Raw genomic sequence first — 26719 nt, 5'->3', positions numbered from 1 at the left:
TTACAGGGCTGCTTGAGCAATTTTTAGGATTATTCTGTATTTTTGAGTGTGATTGAACAACAGTCTGCAGACATAATATTTTCAAAAGGAAAAGGACAAAAATATCAACATTTATCTAGAAATCTGCATCTCTTCAAAGGTTCTTTAACTGTCATTACTGGGAAGGTGTGACGTAATTTACAGATGCACATATACTGTTTGGCCACAAGGTGTCAGTGTAGCAAAGATAATCAAATATGGCAACTACGTTTTTATATCTAAACATTTTTATAGACTATAAAGATGTGGAAGGTAAACACTGCAGAGTGATAACTGAAATAAACCTGAGCTCAGTTATACATGGTTAGCTGTATAATGTATGTGGCTCCTGGGTTTTGAAGTCATGAATTATGGATGGATGTCGCTATATAAAGCTGTGATGCCCACAGGTCTGTCAGGGTTTATGCCTGTCACTTGTTTCTCACTTTTCCTCAATAATTTGTCTAATTGTGTGACGTTTCCTTTACATTCATTATAATGAACACACTCAACCCTCTTAATTTAGTCTGTCCCATCGTGACAATCGTACAAAGTCCCAGGCCAATGCATGTACGTGTGCGAGGGAGGGGGAGGGTCTCCGGTGACCAAGTTAGCTGTTGAAGCATGTGATGTCTTTAAAGGCATGCCTAGAAAAAACACATCTGAATAAGCTCGGATACAAGATGGCATACTTACACACTGAGACAAGTGAGTGTGGACATGGGTAAGCAGGAGTTTAAATGTGCAGAAGTTGTTAATTAACTGACACATTCTTATTTGTGTATTTAAATCAGTGCTTTTATTTGTTACACGTCAATTTCAGCCCTTCAAACTCACAAAAAAGATGAAAGAAACACATCAATCAGAGTAGATATATGAGCTTTTATGTAAAGCAGGGGCATGTACTTTATAATACTCAGCACTGGAGCCCCCCAGGGGTGTGTTCTGAGCCCCCTGCTGTACTCTTTGTACACATATGACTGTGTGGCCACTACCAGCTCCACCACCATCATCAAGTTTGCTGACGACACCGTCGTGGTGGGCCTGATCTCTGATAACAACGAGACGGCCTACCTGAAGGAGATTAGGAATCTGGAGAACTGGTGCCAGAGGAACAACCTCCTTCTAAACGTCAGTAAGACAAAGGAGCTGATAGTGGACTTCAGCACTAAGCAGGAGAGGAACTACCAGACCCCCGTCATCAACGAGTGCCCAGTGGAGAGAGTGGACAGCTTCAAATACCTCGGAGTTCACATCACGCAGGACCTGTCATGGTCCTGTCACATCAACACCGTGGTGAAAAAGGCCCGACAGCGTCTCTACCACCTCAGACGCTTGAGAGACTTCCAACTGCCCTCCAAGGTGCTCAGGAACTTTTACTCATGCACCATAGAGAGCATCCTGGCGGGAAACATCTTAACCTGGTTCGGGAACAGCACCATGCAGGACAGACGAGCTCTACAGAGGGTTGTGCGGTCAGCTGAGCGCACCATCCGCTCCGAGCTCCCTGACCTGCACTCAATCTACAGCAGGTGGTGCTGGACCAAGGCCAGGAAGATCGTGAAGGACCTCAGCCATCCCAACAACAGACTGTTCTCTCTGCTGAGGTCAGGAAAGCGATTCCGCTCCCTGAAGACCAACACAGAGAGACTGAGGAGGAGCTTCTTCCCGCAGGCGATACGGTCTCTCAATCACACCACCACACAGTACTGACCCACACATATGGTTCTTACACACACACTGGACTTTCTGGACTTTGGTTTTGCACAACACTGGTCACTATATTCTTCATTTCCAGTTAATACTTGTACAGCTGCTGTTATTGTGTATATATTTATTTATATTTAGATTTCTTCATACATTCTTATATAGTTCTATATTGTGTATTTTGTTGTACAGTTATTTTATTTTCAACTTTAATTTATATATTTTATCTTATTCTTCCCAGTTAAATTTACCCTTCATTCTAATTTGTGTTGTACAGTTATTTCATTTTTAACCTTAATTTATATTTTATTCCTTCCTAGTTAAATTTACCCTTTTTAATTTTTCATATTTATTTCCTATCTTATTCATAGCCTTTCCTTTTTTGTTTTCTTTAGGTCACGAGCAGTTGTCCAAGCATTTCACTACATATCGTACTGTGTATGACTGTGTACGTGACAAATAAAAATTTGAATTTGAATTTGAATTTACATACACTTAGACACACTTTATGCTTAAACGTAAATCTAACACAAAAAAACACCCACACACAAAGACGTTATTGCCACCTCCCCCACAGCTAACCCCTATAATAACAATCATATAATAAATCTTGCCTCGTGAAGGAGTGCGTGCACACAGAAAGGCGCACCTCTCTGCTACCGGTGTGCAGCAGTGCTCTCCGACTGCCTTACCATGTTTTTCATAAGTGTGAGCTTGTGCGCCTGCGTATGCTTTTGATGGCAATAGGTTCATTTCATTCCCAACGCTCTAGCGAGCTTACTCAGCAGAACTAGGTCAGGCCAAGTTTTAGTGACAAAACTGAAGTAAGATAAAACCAAACAATATGTGAGTGTAAGTGCCTTGTCTCAGGCTGCAGGGCAACACAGGCTGATGAACTCATAGTACAAAAAAATGCAGGATGTGAAATGTCTGCAAGAAGATATTTATTGACAAAGAAATCAAACGAATTATCCATATTTCACTTGTAATTACAGTTTCTTTATGTGGTACCTAGAAGAAAGCTTAAGTTTGAGAGCGAGGCTGGATTTATAGTATTCAGTGGGAAAGCTAAAATGATAGCCTTCTGAGAAGAGAAGAGGTGGCAGGAAATGAGAGGTGGGAAGAAAGATGAGGCCATTCATTAACACGAAGCTTCCTCAGAACTATAATCAATCGGCCAATAAACCAGCTTGCACTGTCACCATGTTCATGTAAACCTGCCAACAGCAACAAAAAAGAAAACCGAAGGACTGCACAATACTTAGCAGTCCTTTTGGCTTTCATCAGTTGACAGTTACATCATATGTGACTTACAATGAAAACACAACATGAGCAAAGAGAGAGGGACATAATAATAGGCATTGAAGTTTTTTTAGCTCAGTGTTCTGTTGCTGTAAGGTTGAACGGGTTCGTGGAAAGAAGTGAGTGCTGCATAATATGATTAAGTGTTGTGCTTCGAGATAAAATGACATCTCGCTCCTCAGTGCCATGGAACACTGAGTTTCACTGGACTGCTGTGAATAATTGATTACCAATGTGCAACAGCCATGAGCGAAAACTGATACCGACTTCACTTGCATTACACTGGCAACAATTCGACGCTCAAAACACGTGATTTCAGAGTCTGCGATGGAATACCGGAAACATGATCTACATTACCGTAACATATGACAAGCGCACAGGCAGCCCCGAGGCTATTACATCAGTTTTCTCAGAAACATTTTTTCCAAACATAACAGGATAACTGGTATTGCTTGTTGCAACAGGAAATACCACAAAGGAATTTTTTTAAGCAATTTGGGAGGTGTTTGTTTGCCTGTCTGTGGACAAATTTTGACTTGATAGCATCACAACTCCACAGTAAAAATAAAGGCTGAGAACCAAGAAAGGTGTAGTAAAATCCACAAGCACTCAGGACTCATGTCATACCATTGAGTACCCATGGGTCATCGCAGCCAATGGGATTCCTTCACTAGATAATCTCTAGTTAAACTTAAATCTCTTGTGAAACCATTTATTTTAAACATCTTTAGCTCCTTTTAAATGTACTTAAACTATTAGCTTGTACTCACTACAGCCTGTACATACTTATAGTTATAGAATATTCACAACATACTTCATACCGTGTACATTATAACATACCATAATAGACCCATTTCTGTAATATACTCACATATCTATATTATTGCTAATATATATTGTAATATATCTATATCACTAAAGCACTTCTGGATGGATGCAAACTGCATTTCGTTGCCCTGTACCTGTGCATGTGCAATGACAATAAAGTTGAATTCTATTCTATTCTATTCTATTTCAGGAGCAGATGAGCAGTGAATGAGGAATTTCTGCAGGCTAATTCATTTCATAGCACAAATTCAAAGTAATTAAATACCGTACATACTGTGCAAACCATGTTCAGACTACTACACGGTCAGAAACACACTTTTGCATGGATGCATTACCCTATATAAAGGAACGACCAGGACTAATAGAACAAAAACAGTCTGGCTGTGATGCATCTTCTGAATACATGGGCTGCAAGCTCGGCAGAGTGCTCGGGATCAATCAAAACCTTGTTTTCCTGGTATAAAACCTAAATCCAGCTACAGAGTGGCACTAATGTTTCCATTTGTCTTTACTTACATTTGCTTAGCATTTTTCAGTTATCCATGCCCTTTTTAAACCTGACATCTTATCATTCAAGCCCTTTTAGTCCTCTCTTTCCATCTCCTTTTGTACATTTCCTTTCTCTTCCGTGCTCTCTAGCTCATCCCAAGGTGTCCTGGGGTGTAATCCCAGTCAGGAGAGGAGCTGCAGCAGATGAGACTGACACTTCTGCTGAATTATTGATTGATCTATTACATCACACACATACAACAACTCCAACAATACACAGCTCCACACAGCTGGGCAAACCCAACAAAATGCACACTATACATCTAATATATATGACTATCCTCTTCTTCTGCTCCACCCTATACCATATACTTCCCCTCAGAGACTCTTTGCTTTCAAGTCTGTGAGCCTCCTGCAGAAAAGCTACGTCATTAAGTTGCTTCAAGCAGAGAGATTGAGGCGGGCAAATGGACCTGTTTGATAATAACAGCAAAAACGGTTGATGGAGGATGAGTCCTTCATATTTTCCCAAAGAATATCAGGCTTTCAGTAATCTTGTTTAATGTAATGCATTGACTAAGTACACTGAATTCCCTTTAAAATTACGCAAGCCTGTGGGTGGAGTGAAACAAAGGGCACAATAATGTATAACAGGAAACTTGAAAGTTGGAGCGATGGCAGAAACAAAACCGTAATTTGGAAAAAAAAAGTGTGACCAAAATAAAAACCAAGTGACAGAGCAGGGGCACTTCAACAATTAAAGGACATGCTGCATATTCATGAATACAAGCCTATTTCTCTCCCGAACAACCCCTCCTCTCACTGCCAGACCCCAATTCATACCCATAATGCTCTTGGCCTGTATGCATAATTCAGAATCTATCATTCATGCCCCTACTGAGGCATTGTAAGCACTATAGCATAGCCCAGTGTGTGTTTAAAGTGAGTCTATGTTTGTGTCGTTGCTCTGTGTGTGCGTTTTAGACAATAATGGTCCTGGTCAAGCATTTAAGTAGTGTACAATGGCATTGAAAGCTTACATTACTTTTGTTTCTACACAAAGCAGCATGAAAAAGGGCAAGCACACACCCAGATAAAATGACAAAATGACATCAGAGACTAGCTTCAACTGCTTTGCACACATATATATAGATGCAAATGTGCACACAGATAAATTAAGTACTGACCAATGATGCGCGCCGTAGCCTGCGGCTCATGGGTTTGTCAAAGGGCGGGCTGTTCATGGCAAACTTCTCCAAGTAGCCCTCTGGTAGCCTGATATCAGCTGGGAGAGACAAACGTTTGTTTATGTCCTAAAAGAGAAGAACAAATAAACAAAAGGAGACATGAAGAAACTGAAACATGATTTTCAATATTAAAAACCTTTTTCCATTTACAATTATACTATAAAGACATTAGTCCTGAAATATTCAGGATATTCCGTACCTTTTAAATTTGGTTTGGTATGATATGTCACAAAAAAAGATTTACAAATGCGCATTAAATAAATCTCGTTCCTTCATCATTTATCAGCTTGTTATTACTTCACCTTAATTAACCATTATGATCTGGTATCAAATCAAAGCTTTTTTTCTTTTTAAATATTATTGGTTGCTTGTCTACTCACAAGCAGCTTGCTCCATCTGTCTCTCCTGGCTGCGAGTTTGTCAAATGAGAGCAGACCTTTGGTTAACAGGTGCCATCTGCTGCTGTGAATGACTGACGAATGATGATGTGGATAACACCTATACTCGCTATGGCTGAATAAGATGCCAGTGCAAGACCACCACATGATCAGGATAAATTCCAGCTAGTTACTGGCTAGTTTTGGCTACATTTTCATAATGCACTATTAGCATTGAGTTTGCATGTTTTCCCCATGTCTGCTTGGGTTCTCTCCGGGTACTCCGGCTTCCTCCCACAGACCAAAGACATGCCAATAGTGGGGTCTAAATTGCCCATAGGTGTGAATGTAAATGCAAATGAGTGTCTCTCTTCAAGATGAATGACAACTGGGATAGGCTCCAGGCTGATCTGCATTTCTTTCAAAATTAAAGCACGCTTGATATTTTTATCTTTTACTTTTTTTGCTAATTAATTCATGTTGTAGTTCTTTTTGACTTCAATTGCTAAGTGCAGCCTCTCCCTCTGGAAGTGTTTAGCTTTAGACGATCACATTTTAGACACAATTTTAGGAATTAAACATCATCATATATTTGAGTCAGTGTTGTTAACAGCTTCTAGCCACTGCAAGAACTTTCACCTTCCAGTCTTTGCTGGAATGCAAATTTCTGTGACACGATCACCGGCAAGGTGCCAGTCACACATTGTTTCCATGGCAGCAGTAGTTAGGTGACCCAGTCAAAACACCCCTCAAGTGTGTGTCCTCAGTGTGAATATGTAGTGATACGTTTGTTTACATGTAACCGTGCAATAGGAGGATATTAAAGTGTGTATATGCCTGAAGATGAGATGTAGAGGTACTGTATGCCTTTAATAGTTTTATCTGAGCTGACTGGCTGACATCACAACATGCATGTCACATGAAAAAAGTATATATAAACTATATGGATGGCGACAACTGACGAATCCTAAAGCAACGCTCTGCATGTTTTAGCAGTATATGTGAGACAATGTAAACGTGAGCCACAGTCGCTTGCACAGAAATGCCTCCTAGCTGTAGTTAGCACATTTGTAAGCTCAACTTAAAATTGGAATCATAAAAGAGAAGAATACGTGTAAGCACTACAACACCATATATACGGTAGTGTTAGACATATAAATACAAATGACTGCAAATTTCATCAAGCAAAACATTTGATATTTTATGCAATTTATAATGAAAGTGACACCTCGTGATCACAACAAAAGTCTTTCACACAAAATTCACTGTCCACACTGTCTTTCAAAGGCGTAACAATAGACAAAAGTTCACAAACACAGCCACTCCTGCCCTCTTATTCACTGGTAGAGACTGAATAAAGATCTAAATACAAAACAAAACATGTGTGCCCCCGTACTCACAATGCAGAACAGCTCTAGTAGCTCCCTCATTGTCCTCCTTAAATGTGTTTTTCTATGCACTCACACACATGCGCTTTCAACGATGCATGTCTCTAACCTGATACATGACTGCACACACTGAGAGAGAGAGAGAAATAGAGTGAGAGAGGGCTGGCACTGTGGTAGAGTGCCATCCACATACTTAGGAAAAGAAGTGGGGGGGGGGGGGGGGGGGGGGGGAAGGGTTGGAGGAGGGGGATGCAGGAGCAGAGGAAAAGAGGAATAGACAGATTCCTGAGGGGAGAAAGGCAGATGGGGGGAAGGGGTGAATGGAGGGGGTGGCACAGAGAAAACATTGTTTTTTTGTTCTCTCCTGCCATCATTTTGTCCTCCATCTCTTCTTTACTTTCTCTCTTATCATCTCCTGAGCCCTATTCCCCTGGATCTCCCTTTTCTTTGTCATTGCAATAATTACACCGACATACGTAATTACTCTCACCCCAACATTTTCCTCTCCCACACTGCCAATCCATCTCCTTCTCTTTCTTTCTCTCTCTCTCGTAAACATGGTCTAAATTAGTCCCATCCACTGCTCACAGCAGTGAGAGGCTCTGTATCTAGAGGCATTTCCCGTAATACTGCTGTGCTCAACACTCTGCAGCTCCTTCAAACGGACACACGCAGCCTGACCGAGACATGACGGCACTCAGAGATTCAGCAGCAAACAGCAACACTATCTGTCAGATAGCACAGGTGCACTCGCATATACACACAAGTTAGTGAAAATAAAAAGAGCCTGCTATATTTTTCTCTCATAAATGTGCAGTTGCAATAATAGATGTTCAAAATTTAAAATATTGAGGTCACTGAATACATACAGTACACAAATACTTAACGCACAAATACTTAAATACACATACAAACACATCCGTAATTACTATATATATATATATATATATATATATATATAAAAACACCCAGCACGCCCCTGCGGGCGGTTTATCCTTCAAGCTCGGGTCTTCTACCAGAGGCCTGGGAGCTTGAGGGTCCTGCGCAGTATCTTAGCTGTTATATGGATATATATATATATATTTTTTTTTCTCTTTGATACCCAACATCCACAATGACGGCGAAACAACTAGTAGCTCAGTGTTCCAACATTCGAAAGAAGCGACTGCTATCACAGCTAGAGATTGACGAGGTACAACATAAATGCTACGGCAAGAAGGAGACAGGACGCCAGGTCAGGGGGGAGATATCATCACCCCTACCCGAGATAGGGTACATAGCCCCAAGTGCGATAGGAGAAGGATCGTTGAGTGCGAGAGCAACTGACCTGAAAAATAGGATCATGGCCAAGCTTGAAACCTGGATCCCCCGTAGCCGGTTACCAAGATTACGTGAAGTACCCTCAGAAGGTCTGCTAGATGATGTTAATGCAGCACTACGGACGATACCTACAACCACGATTACCGACACTAACAAGCTGATCTACAATACAGCAGCAGTGATCAGTGAGATGCTTGGCTACAAGTTGAACAGCCACAAGGGGCAGTACCCTCCATGAAGAAGGAGGCTAGAGGGCAAGATCAAAGTAGCACGGAGGGAGGTTAGCCAACTAACGGAGTTGCAGAAAGGTGCGGCAAAGAAGGTGCATAAGAAATACAGCAAACTGTCCATACCTGAGGCCTTGGAAACTGCCAAGCAAAGACTCACAGCCTTGGCCAGCCGCTTGAGGAGGTACACCAGAGAGATAGAAGGCAGGAGAATAAACCAGCTGTTCTCCACAGAGCAAAAGTGTACTCTCAGTGGCAAGGGAACAATAAGAGAACAGCACCACCAAGGCTGGAGCAATACTGGAAGAGCATATGGGAGAAGGACGCAACCCATAACGGCAATGCTCAGTGGCTAGTGGATCTGAGGGCAGACCATAGCGACCTCCCTGAACAGGGTCCAGTAACCATCACAGTGGCAGATATCCAAGAAAGGGTCTCCAGTATGAAGAGTTGGACAGCACCAGGGCCCGACATGGTTCACGCCTACTGGCTGAAGAAGCTGACTGCACTCCACGAGCGTTTGGCAGCACAAATGAACCAGCTGCTAGTTAACGAGAGACACCCGGAATGGCTAACCGAAGGTCGAACGGTCCTGATCCCCAAGGACCCCAAGAAGGGACCGGTCCCATCTAACTACCGACCAATAACCTGCCTCAGTACTACATGGAAGCTCCTGTCAGGCATCATATCGGTTAAGATGAACAGGCACATGGGTCAATACATGAGTGGGGCAAAGAAAGGGATTGGCAAGAATACCAGAGGCACAAAACACCAGCTACTGGTAGACAGAACAGTCAGCCGAGACTGCAAGACCAGACTGACCAACCTGTGCACTGCCTGGATTGATTACAAGAAGGCCTATGACTCAGTGCCCCACAGCTGGATACTGGAATGCTTAGAATTGTACAAGATCAACAGGACCCTAAGAGCCTTCATCAGGAACTCAATGGGGATGTGGTGTACAACACTAGAGGCCAACTCCAAGCCCATAGCACAAGTCACCATCAAGTGCGGGATCTACCAAGGAGATGCTCTGTCCCCACTGCTGTTCTGCATAGGCCTGAACCCCCTCGGTGAGATCATTAACAAGACTGGCTACGGATACCGACTACGGAATGGAGCAGTTGTCAGCCACCTCCTGTACATGGATGACATCAAGCTGTATGCCAAGAGTGAACGAGACATCGATTCACTGATCCACACTACCAGGCTATACAGCAATGACATTGGAATGTCGTTCGGACTGGAGAAGTGTAGTCGGATGGTAACAAAGAGAGGGAAGGTAGTCAGAACTGAGGGGATTGAACTACCAGAAGGCAACATTGCAGACATAGAGGACAGTTACAAGTACCTGGGGATCCCGCAGGCAAATGGGAACCATGAAGAGGCCACTAGAAAGGCTGCAACCACCAAGTACCTGCAGAGGGTCAGGCAAGTCCTGAGGAGTCAGCTGAATGGTAAGAACAAGATCCGGGCCATCAACACCTACGCCCTGCCCGTGATCAGGTACCCTGCTGGGGTAATAGGCTGGCCAAAGGAGGAGATAGAAGCCACTGACATAAAGACAAGAAAGCTCCTTACCATGCATGGAGGGTTTCACCCCAAGTCCAGCACCCTGAGGCTGTACGCTAAGCAGAAGGAAGGGGGCCAGGGACTGGTGAGTGTCAGCACCACAGTCCAGGATGAGACATGAACATCCACGAATACATTGGGAAGATGGCCCCAACTGACCGAGTGCTCAGTGAATACCTCAGGCAGCAGAAACCCAAGAAAGAGGAGGGAGACGAGGAACCATCGTGGAAGGACAGGGCCCTGCACAGTATGTACCACCGGCAGATAGAGGAGGTGGCTGATATCCAGAAATCCTACCAGTGGCTGGACAAAGCTGGACTGAAAGACAGCACAGAGGCACTAATCATGGCAGCACAAGAACAAGCTCTGAGTACAAGATCCATAGAGGCTGGGGTCTATCACACCAGGCAAGACCCTAGGTGCAGGCTGTGTAAAGATGCCCCAGAGACAATCCGGCACATAACAGCAGGGTGCAAGATGCTAGCAGGCAAGGCATACATGGAACGCCATAACCAAGTGGCCGGCATAGTGTACAGGAACATCTGTGCCGAGTATAACCTGGAAGTCCCGAGGTCAAAATGGGAGATGCCCCCAAGGGTGGTGGAGAATGACCGAGCTAAGATCCTGTGGGACTTCCAGATACAGACGGACAAAATGGTGGTGGCTAACCAACAGGACATAGTGGTGGTAGACAAACAGAAGGAGACGGCCGTAGTGATCGATGTAGCAGTTCCGAATGACAGCAATATCAGGAAGGAGGAACACGAGAAGCTGGAGAAATACCAAGGGCTCAGAGAAGAGCTCGAGAAGATGTGGTGGGTGAAGGTAACAGTGGTCCCCGTGGTAATCGGAGCACTAGGTGCGGTGACTCCCAAACTAGGCGAGTGGCTCCAGCAGATCCCGGGAATAACATCGGAGATCTCTGTCCAGAAGAGCGCAGTCCTGGGAACAGCTAAGATACTGCGCAGGACCCTCGAGCTTCCAGGCCTCTGGTAGAGGACCCAAGCTTGAAGGATAAACCGCCCGCAGGGGCATGCTGGGGGTTGTATATAAATATATATATATATATAAATAAAAGTAAAGAAGGTTAAAAATATGGGGTTGAAAAGGTGAATAAGAGATCCCTTTAAATGTACCACATAAATGCCACGTGTTCACTATTCACTTTATACAGTCTATCATATAATACACTGTGTATAGTGTATACTAACTGAGAGACAGCTACCACTGAGAAGTGTACATGCAAGGAAATAAGACAAAGGAATGGTCTTATTTCTAAGGTCTAAGTGTAAAGTAACAAAAAATAAGAAATGTCCCCTTTCTATTTGTTTAGGTTTTACATACAGCACAGACAGAAAATTATTCTCTTTCTTTGCCTAATTTCTAACTTGGGATTTCTTTTTATGTATTTTCTTGTCATTTATCAACCAAAAAAAAGTACCAGTATATCAGCAACAGGCCAATCCTGATATTTGGGCCTGTCCAATTTATCATTTTAGTTCTAAAATTAGCCACAAGGTATGGTTTCCTACATAAAATCTACTTAATATTGTGAGGTGAATAGTGAAGGAGTGAATGATTTCAGACAGTCTTTGGCATCACTATTGAATTTCAATTAATAATGTTGAGTGCAGGTGCATTTTCCCTCTTGATCAAAGAGTACAGTACGCCCGGGCTAAAGGTATGTGTGTGTTTGTGTGTGGGCGTGTCCCAGATCATCATACCTCATTAGAGATGCGCCGATGGTGATTGTTCCTCATACGGACCCTCACTGGACTCTGAACCTCATCAGAGGACGTGCCGGATGCTTGGTCACTCTCCCCATCTGAACCCATCTTCACATTTTCATGGACAATGCCTGTGAAACACAAACGTGCAAAGACTTGAGACTTTTTTCAGGGATTTATGTCTTAGAAAAAGTAAAACAGGGAGAGACAGGAGATGCGACATGCCTTTGGTACAAGGGCGGCATGTCCTACCCACTAGGCTAAAGGGGTGTCCCTTGACATAAATACCTACGCGCAGGTTTTTAGATTGTGTTTAATGACACCCTATTTCATTTCACTACTCTCTCTATGGGATCAGAAGAAAACAAAACATCTGTCTTAAATTTCACTCACCCATTATGTGAATGACACAGTAGGACCCCAACCCCCAAATGATGAATCATACCATCAAGCCACACAGGGGTGTAAAACAAGTGTATAAAATGGTATTGGTAAGATGAGTAAGTACGAGATCAATATTACCCTGCGTGCAATAGGAGCTGCCATCTCTGTGTGCCAACCCCCCCACCACCACACACCTTCATGTGCCCCAGAATCCATCTGATTAATGAGTCACGGTGCAGCAGACAGGACTGTCTACTTCAGTGATGTGTGAGTTTGTGAGTAAATGTGGGGGAAGGGTGGAGGGCTCTCTCTTTGTCTGGGTCATGTACAGCACACACAGTACGTGTGTGTGTGTGTGTGGGGGGGGGGGGGGTCTCCCTGGTGTTTGTTTTGGTAAAGATAACTTTTTTCATGAAACTGAAGTAGGCTGAGTGCAGTTGCAAGCTCACACCTTACAATCATGTACCGTTTACCCATAAAACATCAGCTCCCAACAGCAGAGCACAGACAGATCGAGGGAAGATTAGGAGACAGTGGGGTGGATGGTTTTGGTTGGAAGAGCTGATGAAGTGGAAAGAAAAATGAGTCCCCAGAGTGACTGCAACACCTCAGTTGTGGGATTTAACAACTGAGGGCCGGTTAGGTAAAGCTATTTATTACAGTGTGCTGTCTGTCAGCTGTGAAACATCTGAGGCTTATTCTAGGATTTGAAACAGGCTGGTCTCTGGACCAAAAAATATTTGAAAAGATGGAAAACATAGAAAAAAGAACAGATAAGTACTTCTAAAACTGGTTTAAATTGGTCTTTATTCAGTCTTTATCAAATTAATAAGAGGGCATAGCGTTAAAAATAATCCTCTGACTCTGTAGTTTCCCATTAACCTAAAAGCTGAATGATACCTATAGTGTGAAATTATACCTTCTGTAAGTCAATTACACAGTGATTCTTGCTCTCGAGAGTTTAAATTTAATTTTCAGGTTCTATAAAAGTTCTAAAGGCTTGTTAACCTAACCTCCTACAGTGATGAGGTGGTGGTACAGAGACAAACAGCCATACTGTTGCATGACCTAGACACAATATCTAGACAGCTATTGCTGAAATGTAGGCATCTAGTGGGCCTCCAAGTCTGATGTATAGTGCGCAGCCTCAAAGACAGGCACAAGGATACAGGGAATGGATATACCTTTGTAAGAAAATGTCTTTTGTCGCATCAGGAATCAGGAATTAACCCTCACAACCAAGATGGTGAAACATTACACTGAAGGTAAGTGACACCACAGGCTGGAGAAACTGATCCGGGATATCTACTGACAGATACACGCACAACCACACGCATGATGAGTAAGCATCACTGATCATGAGTATCACATGTCTTTCTCACTTTCTGAGAGGTCCCGATCTTGTGTGTTTATGTAAACAGCAGATGTGGGTAGATGAAACAGGATGATCTGACCAGGGAAGTAAAATTCCAGTTAGGGCTGGGCCATATTATACCGTTCACGGTAATACCGGTATAATGTTAGGCAACGATAGGAAAATGAAATATCGCAATAGAATGGGAGTAAAACGCGCATGCGCAGTGCCTTTGTTTTCATACGCACATGGCCGATTGTTGGTTTGTAAAAATGGTGCAACTTCCGTGATGTGGAACTGGTTTGGTGTTTGTCCGTCAGATACACAACAAAGCACATTTTTTTGCAGAACATGCAAGCGGCCGTTGTTATTGTCGTATTTGTCGGACTAAGATGCTCTTAAATCTGGGAGTAATCTGGGTCCCAAACTCCGTATATTTGACTTCAGGTCAAACAACACTGCAGCATCACTGAGAGTTGAAAACTGTCTAAATTCTTTGATCTTTAATAAAACGATCAGCATTGCTGCTTTACCAGGTGTAACTATAAAGTTTAACTTCCAGGCATCCATGAAAACAAAAGTTATTACATTTAACGGAGTTAGAAGTTAGCAGGAAGCTAGCGGAAGTTAGCTCGCTAGTTTCGCTAGTTACCTAAGCATGATATAGCATGTTCTGACGGAGAGATTTCTGAAAAAAATCAAACGTACAGCTCTGCTATCACTTCCAACATAAATGAAGACAGGAAACTAAACAGCAGTGATGTTTGTAGGGTTACTGAAGTTGGGCTAGCTGGTATATAATGATGTGCTACGTGATCGCTAGCGACACAGCTATGTTAGCATAACATAAACAGTGAAGCTGGAGGACGAACACTAACACTTTTCCACTTATAAAAGTTAACGTGAAGGTTCCTCATGGTTAGAGACAAATGCAATCGCATGGCAGGATGCTGTAAACGGACCAAACTTCAGTCAGGAGAACAACTGAGATAATCCATCCACAATACGAGGTTAGTCATTAATATACTGCAACAACATGGGAATAGAGCAGCTGCCAGAGAATTCAACATTAATGAATCAATGGTACAGAAGTGGAGGAAGCAAGAAGAATGAGTTTAATAAAGTTTGATTTATCTGACTGCTTTGTTTCGCTTAATGTGCCTTATAATCCCGTGCACCTTATGGTCCGAAAAATGCGTACTGCACACTGCAGTTTAATGTTGCAAAGCACCTCTTTTTAACTTCAGTGGATATTATACATGGTTATGCTCAGGATATGTCAGCCCATTTCTACTGGAAATGCCTTTGGGTTAAACTTTCAGCAAGGAATTTGCATTTGCACTGTTACATTTTTATAAAGCTTTAATGTACATAAAAACCAGCTTCTTGTTTACGTGAAAATAAATGGAAGGTTGTCTTTTTGCGCTAGTAATGTTGTGGAGTTGTATTTTGTCTCGCATCAATTATATCGTCAGTTATATCGTTATCGCAAATTTTCAAATATATATCGTGATAAATATTTTTGGCCATATCGCCCTGCTCTAATTCCAGTATCACACCATTATGTTACATTCTTCACACTTTCTGTCCTAAACATTCCTCTTAGTCACATTTCTTTCAGTCTTCTGCAGTTTCTTTCTCTTCCTTTCCCATAGACGCCTAAGAGCAGACAGTAAATGTCACAAGCTACCACTGCCTCCCCACATGGAGCCAAACTGGCCTAGTTAGGGTTGCTGACTCCCTGCTAGTTTGTCTAGAGGAGGGAGTGGGCTACTTTTAGGAGTGTCCTTACTTCACTCTGCTCTGCAAATACTACTTAGTTGAAAATCCATCTCCAGCACATGATAGCAACACGTCAAAAATAAAGAAAAATCCAGGGGAAAGAATATCAAAAGAAGTAAAGGAAGACTTACTTGAAAAGCCCTTCATGGAATAGCATTGGGATTTTTTCACATAAGCCCTCACTCGGCAAAGCCACACATTGAATTCAGTACATTGCTCAAGGGGGAAACAGGCGGTATTCGTAGCCACCGTCCACATCCACATTACCCAATAATAATAATAATACCACAGGCTTTGGCTTTGAACTGAATCCTTTCACTTCTCTTTCATGCTCTCAGGTGAAAAGTTCTCAAACTCCTTTTAAAGCACAGGACATTGTGCTTTTTGAATTTGTCCAGAGCAGCACGAACAAAGATACTGCGGTCATTGTGCTGACAAGTAAATGAATAAAAATTCAAAAGAAGAACTTGTCGAACTCTTCACTTCTCTAAGGAGCTCATAGAATCCCTGTAGATAAGCATGTTGCTTGGGGCCAACATGTTGCAAGTTAAGCAGGCACGCAAAGCAAATCATATTTTCACAGTAATAGGTTAAAGATGTTCAAACATGTATGATGAACAGATTCTACTTGCATAAATCTGTGTCTAAGTATAAAGTAAAAACCTGGAACATGCTTGATCGAGCTACTAACATTAATGTCCTACAAAGTCAAATAAAAGTATACAGACAGCATGTATTGATGTTTGCCACAAAAATGTGCCTTCTACCTAAATCCAAACTCTATATTGTAACAACAATCTGATCAGTGGATAAAGTCAGGATGTAGATGAGCTTCTTGAAGACGATGACAGTGATGAGACTCACCGATGCGGTTTCCTGGAGGCCGGCATGAGTCGAGCACTCGAAGCATACGGAAAGGTGACAGCCTCAGTGGGGTGTCTCTCTCCACCATTCTTACCCCCTCTCCCGTTCTAACCTCCCCCGTTTTAAGGTCTCCGACTCTGGGAACACGGGCAGAGCATCCTTGCAGATTGTCTGCCATATCCATTGCTCCAGTGGGTTTAAAGCACTAACATTTGAAGGTGCATTTAATAATGCAAATAAACATTTCATTAAAAAAATCCACTTCAGTTAAGTCCTGGAGCCCAATCAAACCGTGTAGGTGGCACCCAGGTTTGAGTAGCAGTAGCTGATTAAGGATCCAAGCTTCCTGGGAAAAACCCAATCCTTAGGCTACCTCTGTACTGCCAGAAGAGCCCCATGCAGTAAAGAACAGGTCTGACATTATAGGAATTGTGCAGACTGCACAGGCACACTAATCAAAATCCAACAACTCCCTCGGCTGCTACTCCACTTTAACACACTCTCCCTCTTCCTGTGTGTTTTTCTTAGCAGACGTTCCTTCTCTCCTCCCTCTCCTTTCTTTTTCCTCTCTGCAGTCGCTCTCTGCGTGCTGACTAAGGAAGGTCAAACACTGTGCAGGTATGCAAAATGCTGCAGAGACGGTCCAACACGTGCAAGCTAGAAACTGTTACAATCTGCCATCTCAGAATAACAGGTGTTCTGTCATCATCTGCCTTCGTCCGGACACAAGCCCGCAAACAAGGACTGTGTGCAAGGACTCACAACGCACTTAACTTGCAGCTCCTAGCAAGGAAAACACAGCCAGACCTTCCCTTTGCTTCTGTCCTTTGTGACTTCTTCATTTGCGTTCATTTTTCTTCTTTTTGCTGATGTTTTTCTGCGTCTGTGGCAGATCTCTTCTCTTTGTCCTCCTTCAACTGTTATTCAACACAGCACTCTATTCAGGCTGTTGTGCTGCTCTCCTTCTTTCCACTCCCTCTCCTGTTCAGTCCCTCCTTGCCTCTGGCGCCGCTATCAGTGTTGTCAGTGCTCCTGCTCCCTCCCTTCACCTTGCTATTACTCCCCTCCCTCTCACATGATAGAAATCTCCATCTCTCTCCCCCCTCCATCTGTCTTTATCTCTCCCTCCCGATTTCTTGCTATCACTGTCTGGGTCCAGAGATGGTGTTGAATATCAGTACAGTCATCCTCTTTTTCTATTCACGAGCCGATGACATTTTCTGCCTGATCGGCCTCTTTCTTGCACTCCATCTTGTTCACCACCTCTTTCTCGTGCTCCCCACCCTCCCTCCTCATGCTTATCGCTCTCTAGTGTAGAAAAATGAAATCCTTAGGCTTCAGAGTGATGCCTATGGCATTCTCTCCGCTCTCCCCTTTCTGCCTCAGTCCCTTCTATATTGACATGAAACACAAGACACAGCAAGCACGCGCTCTTTCCTGCACATCCCACTGCACACAGAGTAACTGTTACAAATACAACTCACATGATGCTGACTATTGGCTATTAGACACACCTGGAGAGCAAACAGACAATTACATCTATACAAACTAACAGCAAGTTCAAAATAATATTAAGAAACAGAACTAAAAGCATTAGGAGCTGATTAAGTAATTTTTTCTTCAAGCTGAGGGATCATTGGGTTGATATTTGTTACATTTATGTGGTACGATCAAAAGGTCTACCCCGCAGAAATCGTTTAGTGCAAAGGCTGTTTTTAGATGAATTCCTGAGAATCCCATTTACGTAGCACTTGTAGCTCTGCGATACATGCTGGCTCTCCTCCTTAAACCTGATTGTCATTTTGTTGAAGTTTGTTTAAGTTGCAAGAATGTCCTCTTGACCAAAACACCACGTCCTGTCCTGGCACATGACAGCATGCTGGGACGCAACATACTCCTGGTCATTACTGCTGAATATCCTCTTTCAAAAGATGCTGTTATAGTACAAGTCCCCAATGACCTCTCATACAAGGGACAAATTCATGTTGCACAACCTTGTTGAACAGCAGCATGCTCGTAATCAGACCTGACTTGGGATATGAAATTTACCACTTCAAATGAAAATTGCTCAAAAATGTCCAGAGACAATGTTCCTATTTCAACCAATACTTGAAATATAATTAACTCTCTGAAGAGCACAGTACCAATACGTCCTAAATTGGTATAGGATACAATTTGCTCAGCATCTTTGCGCATAAACCTAACCCTACAGCCTCTCACGTGTTCGCAAAAAAACGGTGGAACAATATTGGGCATCGGAGGTGGGATTCATAGCAGAGAACAAGACCTGTTAACAATTACGAATAAAAACAGTTGTATATGCTGTCTCTGATTCAAATTATTGCTAGAGGCAACAGTCAGTGGATATTGGTAGGACTTAGTCTTCCAGTTCCTACCACATTCTAAAACCTTGCTTACACCCATGACACCTAACATTAGAAAAGTGTTTAGAGAACATGACTGCATCCAAAATGTCAGCATGATAAGGTGTTAAATGCCATCGTTTTGCCATCACACTTCAAAAGCCTATTTTTGACTACTGCAAAATAAAACCCTACCTCTCCCTCAAGGCCAGTGATAGGCTTGTCTTCTAAGCCTTAGTTAACCAAACACACTCATGTGGAGAGCCTCACACACCCTACATGTCAATAATGATGGGCTTAAAAAGACTTAAACAAACTTTGTAATTGTTTTAGACTCTGTAAACATCTTGTGATCTTTGAGATACCGTATTCTTAACACGCTCTGAAAGCATTTTTTAATCTGGATAGGTTACCTTATTCAAAGTGACTTATTTGGGATCATTAAGTACAGAGTAAAGGTCATCTACAGAAAATTAACAGACAGGTATCGATGTACTGTGATGAGCTGCTCAAAACATCAAGAACAAAAGCTCTCAACCCTCCAGCCATCACTGTTTCCCCGCCTTATTAGATTCACAAGTGCAGCTTGTATACATGGAAGATTTCTGTTTTGCTTTGCAGCCACCTCCACAAAGCTTTTTACTTCCCTCCAGGTCTCTGTTACTGTCACTTTATTTGTCCACCTTGTCTTAAACTACATTTTCTTGACTACATTTAAGCTTCTGCATTGTTTTCACCTCCTTTTTAAATCATAAATATTACGATGTGCCTCCAGACAAATAACACAGTAAAAATCAAAGTGCATACAACATCCCTCAGGAACAGGCATACATAGAGACGCGCACTCAAGGCTGCAGGGTGGGAGAATTTAGACTGCAGTAATTACCTCTAAACCTTTTATCTTCATCTAAGGAATCTCATTATTCAATTACTAAGACCAAAGAGCCTACTGTAAGCTACCAGCTCTGTTTATGCTGGCCGGCTACATCTCAACCCCACACCCTACCCCCACCCCATATATGCAGCTCTGAAAAATACATGCATTCATTAGTAACATCTTCCTTCGCTCAGCCATAAGATTCTCAAACAGCAAGTCACCCTAACACACATAAAAAGCTTATGAGACCGACTACATAAAAGGAGTCCACTCCATTGTTCTTCCTAAAACCAATCCGGGAGTGAGCAAATGGATGGCTGAGCATGTATGCAGTGAGGCAGAGGACTACAGCAATTAATACAGCATTAATGCATTACATTAAATCCCTGGCACAGACAACGCGGTCTCTCGTGGTATGGGTGGAGATAAGGGTGGTCTTAACAAGGTGCCAGCTTTTATCTTTTGCACCATTCTGGTCTTATTTGGAGGTTAAATACAGTATTTTGATGTGTGCAGAGGGAAAGAGAAAATACAAAGGGGGGAAAGGAACAAGAGGAGACTTCTTTGACAGTACTGAAAAACAGCAGCCTGAGACAGGTTTTGAGAAAAGCAGGCAGCTTTTAGCACAGCAGTAAAAACAGACGGGAGGACCAGCTAATCCCCAACCATGTAACTACAATTAGAGCGAGCGAGAGACAGAGAGAGAGCGTGACAGAGAGAGGAAGACAAAAAGATGAGGTAGTGGTGAGAAGTAACACTGAAACTGCATTGCTCATCTTTCCTGACTGTAAGTACAGTGTGCTGGGAGTGGGTGTTGGCCCAGATAACAACAGATATCACAAATCTGCAATACCTTTTGGACTCAGACTCCTGGCCAAACACATATAACCCCACAGCCCATTTACACAAATTAAAAGTGTATTAAATTAAACTGATACAACGCAAGTTGGACAAACACAGAGGGAAAAAGTGAAAGGGTGGGTAATCTCTTTAGCGCAGGAACAAGAGATTGCATCATCATGTCACTCTATTAAAGGCTGCAACGTGCTCTGACTGCTGAGTGGCACACAGTGAGTCAGCGAGACCAACTAGTGGGAAACACACACACAGACACGCACAGACACACGCAGTGCCTCTCAACATTTTAAACTATACCTTATCAAGACCTAAATAATAGAGTAGCCTTCTTTCTAGGCTGAGTCAAGTCTATGTCCTTTTAGGAGCTTCTGTACACTCAGTGGCACCCGTGGATTTCCTACAATGAAGTCACTGCCAGATCAACAACTTGTGGGCTCAAGAAGGTAAGATGGTCAACAAACCAATGCATAGTTTTTCTACCAGAAAACACTGATAGCTTTTTTTAAATATGTAAAATATCCCTGAATCTCATAATGAAATGAAACATTTGGTTTGTTTCTATTTTAAAAAAGCACTGTTATCTTAACAATATCGTCAATGTCGACATATAAGCTTTAAAAATATAGTATCAGTATATTCAAATTGGGAAATAAGCAGCATTATTATTATACAAGTACGGCACCATGCAATAGTACATTATCAACCCTCCCCTATGTTGCAGTATCTGTTTTTTCATTAGGATTGTTTTAGTTTTATTCAAGCATTGTCTAGTTATCATATTCCCAGCTCACAGGATTACAACAAACCATAAGCTGCTGTTATAAGTCGAGTTCCCTTCATCTAAAGCTCAGTGAATGCAAGGAGTCTCGTTGCGGTCTATCTCCATCTCGCAGGGTATTCACAACACAAGTCTGATGTGACTCCTGAAGGAGCTGATGTGAAAAACCCTACCATTCCTCCTCACGCTTTTATCATTTCTACCTCTCATTCTCTCATAAATCACAGTTTGTTAAGCTTTATCTCATTCGAAACCCATCTCCGGCATGATCATCCTCATCTTTTCTTTCCATCCATCCCAGACTTTCTTTTCTTCGGTACATTCTGCCCTACTGCTCCTGATATAAGCCGTTCTGCCACAGTGGGAAATGAGATTACTGGGATCTATATAGCCACAGACCACATTACATAATGTAGAGAGAAGGAAAAAGTAATTGCATGTGAGTGCTGTGAGCATGTGTTATATGTGCGTGTTTGTAAATGTTGGATTAAGGTCATTAGAGTTTTATCCCTCCACCCTCATAGTAAGTGTTGCCAGGATAGAAAAGTTGTTTCGGTAAACACTGTTTTACACTCACACACACACACACACACACGCATGTACACACACACTCACACACACACGCCTCGCCTATAGGAAGCAAAACTGACACGAGTTCAGTACGTGACTATTTCAAAGGGTGGCAGTATTACTCTGGCCTGATGTTTTGTGCGGGTCAAGGTTTATATATTATACAGCTGCAACAAGAATCCTAGTGGATCATCTGTATTGCTAAATATGACCTCAGCATTAACTACATTTTTGCAAAAGTAGATAAAGTTAATCAATTTTACAAACCCAAATGCACAACTGAATGTTATAATGTTTCTAATGAAGTTGTGGTAAAAAGGTGCATATGCTTCTGGTGCCTTCCAGGGCAGCTGTCTGGTCGGTTTGCTCTTCGTATCATTTGTGTTTTATTTGCTTTCTTTTTTCTAAATCTTTAAAGCAGTCGATATTGAAGCACGAACACGGTGTCCCTTATTACTTCCTAGTTCTCTTTCACAAAGTTCTATATTGTTCACACTCAGATGCATCTTGTACACAAAGCACATGCTCACAACACTCACATGCAAAAAAGGATCAAACACACAGAAAACACATGACTGAATGACACTGAAAACAATGAGGAAACTGACTTGTCAAAGCAGCAATGTTCACTGTGGTTATCTGATCATTTTACACAGGTGCATCATTGAACATGAACTTATGATGTAACTGTAAAAGCCAGTTGGTATAATAAGTACTTTATACAGTGCTATGCAAAAGTATTTAGCCACCCCTCATTTCTTTATATTTTGCTAGGAAAACGGGAAACAGATGCAAACGTAAGTGAAGATACATTATGTAAGGCAGAACAGAGTGTGTACAGATCTTATGAGTTTTAATGTGAACCCCTTTTCCAAATTTTTCTTGTTTCTTTAAGTCTTCACAAACCGTTAGTATGTTGTGCACGTGCATGTGTGTGCGATTCAGATGCTTTCGAGATGGTATTGCATCTGTGAATCAAAATCTGATGGTACTCTTCTGTGTCCATAAATCTATGAGTTTAGTCATCCCAGCTAACAAAGAGCAAGGGGCAGGGTACACAGGTTGACAATCTGATGCAGGCTCATTTTCCAGTTTCCTAAATTTTTTTAAGGACACACTGCACACCATGCTGAAATATGCCAGGTTTAGGGTAAATAGCTCTTTGCTAGTGCAAAAAAACTATTTTATCCCTGTCAAACTGTGATATTTGGTATTTTTTTATAGATTCAACTAAAGAAATGTGAATATTTTTTGTGACAGGCTACTAATAACAAAGCTTACTATCAATTTAAAACTGGAACTTTGCTAAGATTTCTGTTATCTGTAGATACGATAATGGTTCATCCTTGAGTTTGGTGCATTTTTCCTTGAAAAGGCAGGTATAGTGTTAGTGTTAAATAGCTCAACAGACCAAAAAGGGAAAAAAAAGAAACAAGGAAACCGTTCCTCTGAACACGGTCAAGGACTGGGCTATAAACGAATGAAAAAGCAGCCAATGCGCAAAGAAAATTTTAAAAACCTCCAAAAAGCCTGGAGAGCTAGCGCTCATGATCACTTCAAAATTACAAGACAGTCACGCTCCTTGGAATCAAAATATAAGAAAATGAACGGCACTCTGTACAGCAGTGTCAGCAATTCAATTAAATGCCTATAGTGGCATACAGAGCAGCATAAAATATGAATAATCATGAATATTCAGCACCTTTTGTATGTTTCTTTGTTTACTTACAGGTTTCCGTGTGTGTGTGTGTGTGTGTGTGTGTGTGTGTGTGTGTGTGTGTGTGTGTGTGTACCCAGAGATCCAGTCCTGTGCAGGCTCAGGAAGGCTCTGTCTCGTTCTAGCCCCCCACCTGGCTCTCTGCGCAGGGCGGTGCGGCCCAGATGACCAGCATATTGACGCAGGAAGGAGGGAGCGCTATGGGAGGCGGGAGGGTGTACAGAGCACACCACCATGGGCTCTGAGATTCACAATGAAGACAGACAGCCAAGGAGAAAGAGAGTCCCACAGTGGATGCAAAAGAGAACAGAAAACTCAGAAGGGAAAGAGGTTGATCAAAGAAAAGAGAAAGGGGTTCAGGCGAGAGGAAGAAAACAGTGAAATAGAGAAAAAGATGACAGTAATTGTAAAATGGAATGAGAGAAGAAGAGAAAAAAGATGACACAAAGTCACACACAGACAGGCACAGAAAGGTAGCAGAACATGTAGGAACAGTACAATATGTAGTAGTAAGAGATAAAAGGCTGGAAATGCACACAGCTCCTGTAATCATGCTGTAATCATTCTGTAATTATGTGAGGAGCCGCTGTAGCACGGAAACAGAAATGAAAATAGAAAGTGTACGAGGCATAAGGCATGCATCGTGGAAAATCTGTTGACTCATAGAACTCACAGTGAAGTAGCAGCAGAAAGAAATGCAGACATGCACACATAAAACTTGCAGACACACTGTAGCAGACAGGTCACCGAGCTATGGGAGTAATAATAATCATTGATGTAAGGGCTACAAGAGATTTTTGGTTGTCTGTGTTAGGAAAATGAACACCTAAAGGTCAAAAACTCCTTGAGTTTTTCCAAAGCAAAGCACCTAAACTAAGGACGTTTACATGCAGCATACATGTACTGTCAGCTTTCTTTCACACAGATTAATGTGTAATTATTGAATTCTGTTAGTAGAGTGTGGGTGGAGGCCCACACGACATAATTCTCTTCAAATTGCTCTTCAAATTTCACTCAAATCACCAAGCAAAGGTAAATTCACCAGCCGAGTTTCTTTTTTCTCCGTTTTACTTAAGCAAAACAAGCTAACTGGTCCAGTAATACACTGACAGAAAGGAACTGCAGTGAACACGAGCCTTGACATTGCTTCTCATTAGCAAGAAAAATGTGAGAAGTATTTTCTACCACTCTTTTGTACAGTTTGACTTATATAGAGAGATGCTGTGCACCCAGGGGGAGAAGGGGAGGATACAGCAAGGGAAAAGGACAGAAGGAGATAGTAATGTAGAGCAGTTGGTTAAAGTTTAATGTCTCTCCTCATCACTAGCTCCATTCCACTCCTTCTCTCACTTGCTAGCTGGACTCTTTGGAAATGACATCGGTTTAGCTATCAAAACAAAAGCAAGGGATGTAAAAATAGAATGAAAAGGAGAAAGAAGCCAGTAAGCAAAAATGAATGGGGTAGAGCTATAGATGCTGCAGCCCAGGAGCTGTAGTGACAGCAACAAGCAAGCATCATCGCTCCTTGCCAAGCAGCCAACAGAACACAGCTATATTTGAACACTTAAGCTTTGTTGTTTTGTTTGACACAAAAACCATCTGCCAAAGCTGAGACACCCTCCTTTCTCCCTATGTTCTGACAAACACATACAAAGATAGTGCCTGGGTGCGAGGTCTCTGATTCTTCCCAAGTGGGACCTGCAGTCACGGACGATGCCCAGCAGATGGCACCCAGAGTGTCTTAGGATGACACTGTTTTTCAGACTTTCTTCTAGAAGCAAAGACATTTTCTATCTCTTATGTGAAAACATGAAGAAACAAACAGTGTGTCTGAGTTCTGACAGATTTGGGAATTCCCACACATTCCCAGCGTACACTGCCATTCAGTCTTGATGACTGAGTGGTTAACTGAATTGTTAGGTTAATTGTGATGAAGATTGTGGTAAAGATGATGATGGTTAACATGGATGGCTTCAGTGGGTTCTAGAAGCAGATGAAGCTACCATGAATATGCTTCTGTGTAGCATTTGCATGTCTGTATGACTTTATGAGAGTAGTGGACATGAAAAAAAGTGACAAACACACATTTAAACAGGCACATACAGTTTATGAGATATTTGCATTAAGAAATGTGTTATTTCTGAGAGGGCATCAGTGTAAATGAATGACATAAAGTGAGGAAAAGTGAAAGATCTGCTCCCTTAATTCTGTATGACCTTCATCCATCATAAAGGACCTTTGCTTTAACCCTCTCCACCTACACCATCATTTAGTTATTGCTTGGTCTTCTTGTACTGAATAAAAGCTCTAAATGAAGTCGTAATGTCTTGAAATGTTGCAAAACAAGAGCAGGTGTCCTTTAATAACTGCAGTTGCATGAAAAGAAAATCTGCATAACAGATGCTGGAGTCAGACTCTGCAACTCCTACAAGGGTTATGGAGATGACACATCTATTCTTTATCATAAGAACAGTATAAGCTGTTTGTCTGTTTCTTCTACTATACACTGTGTTACTGTAATTCCAGTATATACAGTGGGGCAAAAAAGTATTTAGTCAGCCACCGATTGTGCAAGTTCCCCCACCTAAAATGATGACAGAGGTCAGTAATTTGCACCAGAGGTACACTTCAACTGTGAGAGACAGAATGTGAAAAAAAATCCATGGATCCACATGGTAGGATTTGTAAAGAATTTATTGGTAAATCAGGGTGGAAAATAAGTATTTGGTCAATAACAAAAATACAACTCAATACTTTGTAACATAACCTTTGTTGGCAATAACAGAGGTCAAACGTTTACTATAGGTCTTTACCAGGTTTGCACACACAGTAGCTGGTATTTTGGCCCATTCCTCCATGCAGATCTTCTCGAGAGCAGTGATGTTTTGGGGCTGTCGCCGAGCAGCACGGACTTTCAACTCCCGCCACAGATTTTCTATGGGGTTGAGGTCTGGAGACTGGCTAGGCCAC

General features: G+C 42.1%; 1 protein-coding gene across 5 annotated transcripts in view; it reads right to left on the bottom strand.

The window, feature by feature from the left end:
• Positions 1 to 26719, bottom strand: part of LOC146683872 (cyclin-dependent kinase 17-like) — a 49272-nt gene that overhangs the window by 11199 nt on the left and 11354 nt on the right. For 3 of the 5 annotated variants that reach the window (XM_085444707.1, XM_085444710.1, XM_085444708.1), the window contains exons 3-5: positions 23826 to 23990; positions 12200 to 12333; positions 5532 to 5657 (exon numbers count right to left, since the gene is read on the bottom strand). In XM_085444707.1, coding sequence (XP_085300833.1) covers positions 5532 to 5657; positions 12200 to 12333; positions 23826 to 23990 — 425 coding nt within the window. Of the gene's footprint in view, positions 1 to 5531; positions 5658 to 12199; positions 12334 to 16586; positions 17595 to 23825; positions 23991 to 26719 lie in introns of those variants that run through there. The other 2 variants (XM_085444711.1, XM_085444712.1) reach the window with 2 other exon arrangements.

Source organism: Copadichromis virginalis, linkage group LG20 (assembly GCF_057382275.1).
Source record: "Copadichromis virginalis isolate Kocher_CV1m ecotype Utaka linkage group LG20, C_Virginalis_male_GT1.1, whole genome shotgun sequence".
Classification (NCBI taxonomy): Eukaryota; Metazoa; Chordata; class Actinopteri; order Cichliformes; family Cichlidae; genus Copadichromis; species Copadichromis virginalis.
The sequence above is the reverse complement of the archived record's forward strand: the minus strand, read 5'-3'. Positions and strand labels throughout refer to the sequence as shown.